Here is a 4,184-nt window from a genome sequence, read left to right as displayed (position 1 = left end):
AAGGCAGCAGAGATCTGTCTCCCTGGAGAAAATGACTGTTTTAAAAGGTGGACTCTGTGGCATTATACCCAGTTGAGGCCTCTCTCTTCCCCAATCCCACCTCAAAACCTCTAGGGACTCCCCAGGCCAGGCCCCAAGGCTCCCTCCCTCCCTGAAAGGCCAACGGAGGCCTGGCAAAAGGGCCCTTCCCCACACCCTTTGACTCACAGAGCAGTTAGAAGCCTCTTCTCCCCCCCCCCCAACGTTCTAACCTCTCTCTCACCGTTGGTGTCTGAAGCAGAGCCCTGCAGAGCCCATTTCAAAGGGTTTTTGGGGGAATTCAGTCATCCCTGGAGCGATTTTGTCACTTTTTCGATTTTTCTGCACATAATGGAAGCATGCTGGGTCTGTAGGAGAAGAGTCTGAGGCCCACGGAGCTTTCTTTCCCTCAATCTAAGTATCCGCACGGCGCCCTCTGTTGGCTATTAGAATATATGATGAACCAAACGGGGCAGTGATGCTCGGTATTCTTGCTGCTTGGGGGGCAACAGCAGGAGGGTTTCTGGAGTTCTGGCCTTGCTGGTGGACCTCCTGATGGCCCCTGGGTTTTGGCCACTGTGTGACACAGAATGTTGGACTGGATGGGCCATTGGCTTGATCCAACATGGCTTCTCTTATGTTCTAACTGTCCCAATTTATCTGAGACATTTCCCATCTTTCCGATAACCCTCCCTTTGCCTCTGTCCCTTCTCAAATCCTAAAAAGATGGGGCTGCCTACCTCTCCAGTGTGTCAATGCAAGGGGGAAGTATTCTTGCTAACACAGGATGGGAGACCCAGCAGAAATGCAGCCCGGGGGTGGGGGGGGGGAGTTGTGTGCTTTTTGCATGTAATGCAAAATAAAATGGAGAATGTGCTCTGTGTCCCAGGTTGGGGATTCTGCCCTGTATTCCCCAAAAAATCCTTCAGGCAACATCTGGAAATGAGTTCAATGGTGCTGGGAGATGCAAAGGGGAGTAACCCTTTTACGTCCCACTTCACAATGGCAAACAGCAGCTGCCAGGGGGGTGCCTCTGCACAGGATGTGGGTGCAGGTTCTCCCCCCCCCCCCCCCCGCTCCACTGCATGCTGCCAATGCCTACAAAATGAATTCTTTGTGGACACAGGGCTGTGCCACAATATTGGAAATAGGGTCGGGGTTAGCCTTCTCACATCATGTGATAAAATAAGAGCTGAACAAGGACTTGAAAAGTGTTAGGAGGAGTTGGGCAAAAAACTCGGGACGTGCTCCAGTGCGACACCTGCAGTCAACATCTCGTGTGTTCTGTGCGCTCCAACCTTAAGATCCAAATCCTCACAGGGGATTACTCACTTTCTCCATCACCCAGTGGGCGTCTTCAATGGCTCTCTTGATAATCTGCTGGATTCTCTCGGGATTGTCTTCATCTGCGTGAACTTTGAAACTCTGGAAAAGAGTGGTCAAAGAAAGCAACAAAATCCAGTACAACTCAGAGCTTTGCTGCCATCTTTTTTGAAAGAATGCCAGATCCAAGTGTGTTTGCCTGGACAGGCATGCATTTGCAAAAGTCCCACCCACACTGGTACCATTCATCCTCTCTCAGCCCTTCGTGGATGCCCTTATCCCTGGCATGCCATCAGAGAAATTTTCATGGTCATTTGTTTTTAAAGGAAATTGCTCTTATGCTGTAGTACAATAACATTATAACAATCTATTGCTATGATCTACTAATTACCCAGCCTTCTTTAAAAGCATGTCTGTAGCTCTTTTTGTTGCAAAGCTATAAGGGAAAAGATGCAGAATGTTTTTGCCCCGACTGCCATTTGCAGTGGCAATGAAAGCAACACAGAATCATTGCTTTGTGAAAGCAGCCTGTGGCAGAACATGCTTACTCTGGCCTGCAAGCCCCATCCTGCCCTGCCTTCCTCTGGGGGTTCCCAACTCCTGGGGAGGGGGGCTTTTCCTTTTACTCACAAGTAGCTGCTACCACCACCTGATCAATATAGGGATTTCCCACTGAGGGGATCAGGACCCTCAGCTTCCCTTCCCAGCTCAGAGGTCTCAACTCAGTGTCTCCCGCTGCCCAGCGCCTGGCTCCCAGAAGGACGGTTTAATAGTCGCTTGCCAACCCCCCCTTGGAGATCCTTTTAAAACAGTGTGTCCGAAACAGTGGGGGCCTGTGTGGTGCATGTTTACAAGCATACTTTTAGCACAACGCCAGATTGAAGCAAGGAAGATCAAAAGAAATTGATGGTATATCAATAGATATACCATCTAGGTTAATTTTTAACTGCTGCCAGTACTTTGTATTTATATTGTTTTCATGTGTGTTTAAATATTTGTGTAATTTTAATGTATTTATGTTTTTATGGAAGCTGCCCTTTGCGGGGAGGGCAGGGTATAAATCTGATAATAAATTAAATAAATAAGTAAAGGCAAATCCTCTGTCCCTCTCACTATACGTGCCCTAACCAATGCTCCCTCTAAGCTGTGGAGTCTTGTGAGCAAAAATTCTACTTTGTGAGCTACTGGCATTAAAGTTGTGAGCGAGCGATTTGGCTACTGCATAAATTAAGAACATAAGAGAAGCCAAAGTTGGATCAGGCCAATGGCCAATCTACTCCAACTCTCTGTCACACAGTGGCCGAAAATACCAGGTGCCATCAGGAGGTCCAGCAGTGGGGCCAGGACACTAGAGCCAGTTTGGTGTAGTGGTTAAGTGTGCGGACTCTAATCTGGGAGAACCGGTTTTGATTCCCCACTCCTCCACTTGCACCTGGCTGGATGACCTTGGGCAAGGCATAGTTCTGGCACAGCTGTCCTTGAAAAAGAGCAGTTTCTGTCAAGAATTCTCTCAGTCCCACCGACCTCACAGGGTGTCTGTTGTGGGGAGGGGAAGGGAAAGGAGATTGTAAGCCGCTCTGAGACACCTTTGGATAGTGAAGGGCCATGGGGTATAAATCCAATCTCCTCCTCCTCCTCCTCCCACTGATGCCCAGAGGAGAAGGAGAAGGCAAGGCTGCTGTGGTTCTCCCCGCCTTCTGCTCGGAAGAGGCTGCTTGTGGGTCAGTTAGCAGCAGCTGCTGGAGGACAGGCGAGGACAGAGGCAGCACCAACCATGGTGAGAAAGAACCGCCTCTTTGCTAGCCCAGAAGGAGAGGGTGAGTGAGTGGACAGCAGCAAACAGAGAGAAGAAGAGAGAAGAGATTGGATTTATAACCCATGGCCCTTCACTCGGAGTCTCAGAGCGGCTTACAAACTCCTTTTCCCTTCCCTTCCCCACAACAAAACACCCGGTGAGGTAGGTGGGGCTCAGAGAGCTCTTTCGAGGACTGCTCTTGAGAGAACAGCTCTGAGAGAACGTGACTGACCCACAGTCACACCAGCAGCTGCATGGGGATGCATGGGGAATCAAACCCCGTTCTCCCAGATCAGAGTCCAGACACTCAACCACGACACCAAACTGGTGTAGGCCTGCTGAGGAAGGGAAGCCCAGCTAAGATCATCCCTAGTAGGGCTCAGTGAACTTGATGGGCAGTCGATGGAAGACAGACAAACAGGCCCCCTTCCTTTTGTGGCACATGGTTGTCTTACAGAACTCACTGCCACAAGGTATGGCCATGGCCACTCACATGAATGGTTTTAAAAAGGGAGGAGTCAAATTTGTGGCTGTTACATTGGCCCTGATAAGGCAATTGTACTCTTAAGACCTAAACTGGAAGGTACCTATTGGCAATATTACTATCTCCAATATATGTAATTGCTTCTGACACACGGCCAGATACATTTGTGGCCCCATAAATTTTTTTTGGGTGTCATTCAATTCCGGGTGGGAACATTCCATTTTTGGTCCTATATCAACGGTTTCCTGCTTCACAAGTGTAACTGGGGCTTTGTTGTGTGTTGTATTCTGTACTATTTGACCCCTGAAGAAGGCTCTTGTGGGCTGAAACATGTCAGGTCATACATGGTTCTTTTTGTTCATTTGTCACTTTGATTACTTTAGGAGGCTTTATTTGGGCCCCCACAAGGTTTTTATATGTTTTTGAAATAAACACATGTACTTTTGTCTATACCTATTGAAGTTGTTAACTTTTGAATACTGTGGAAAACAGGATGCAGTACTCAGTGGACTTTAGTTCTGATCCAGCAGGGACTTTATGGCCTCTTCCTCGAAATCCTCACAC

At 48.4% G+C, this 4,184-nt stretch overlaps 1 protein-coding gene across 1 annotated transcript in view; it reads right to left on the bottom strand.

The window, feature by feature from the left end:
* Positions 1 to 4,184, bottom strand: part of LYRM9 (LYR motif containing 9) — a 9,029-nt gene that overhangs the window by 1,733 nt on the left and 3,112 nt on the right. Inside the window, exon 3 of the mRNA XM_015421934.1 lies at positions 1,351 to 1,443. Coding sequence (XP_015277420.1) covers positions 1,351 to 1,443 — 93 coding nt within the window. The remainder of the gene's footprint in view (positions 1 to 1,350; positions 1,444 to 4,184) is intronic.

The sequence above is a fragment of the Gekko japonicus genome, unplaced genomic scaffold (genome assembly GCF_001447785.1).
Source record: "Gekko japonicus isolate JY-2015 unplaced genomic scaffold, Gekko_japonicus_V1.1 scaffold43, whole genome shotgun sequence".
In the NCBI taxonomy this organism is placed as follows: Eukaryota; Metazoa; Chordata; class Lepidosauria; order Squamata; family Gekkonidae; genus Gekko; species Gekko japonicus.
This window is presented reverse-complemented; position numbering and strand designations above follow the sequence as displayed.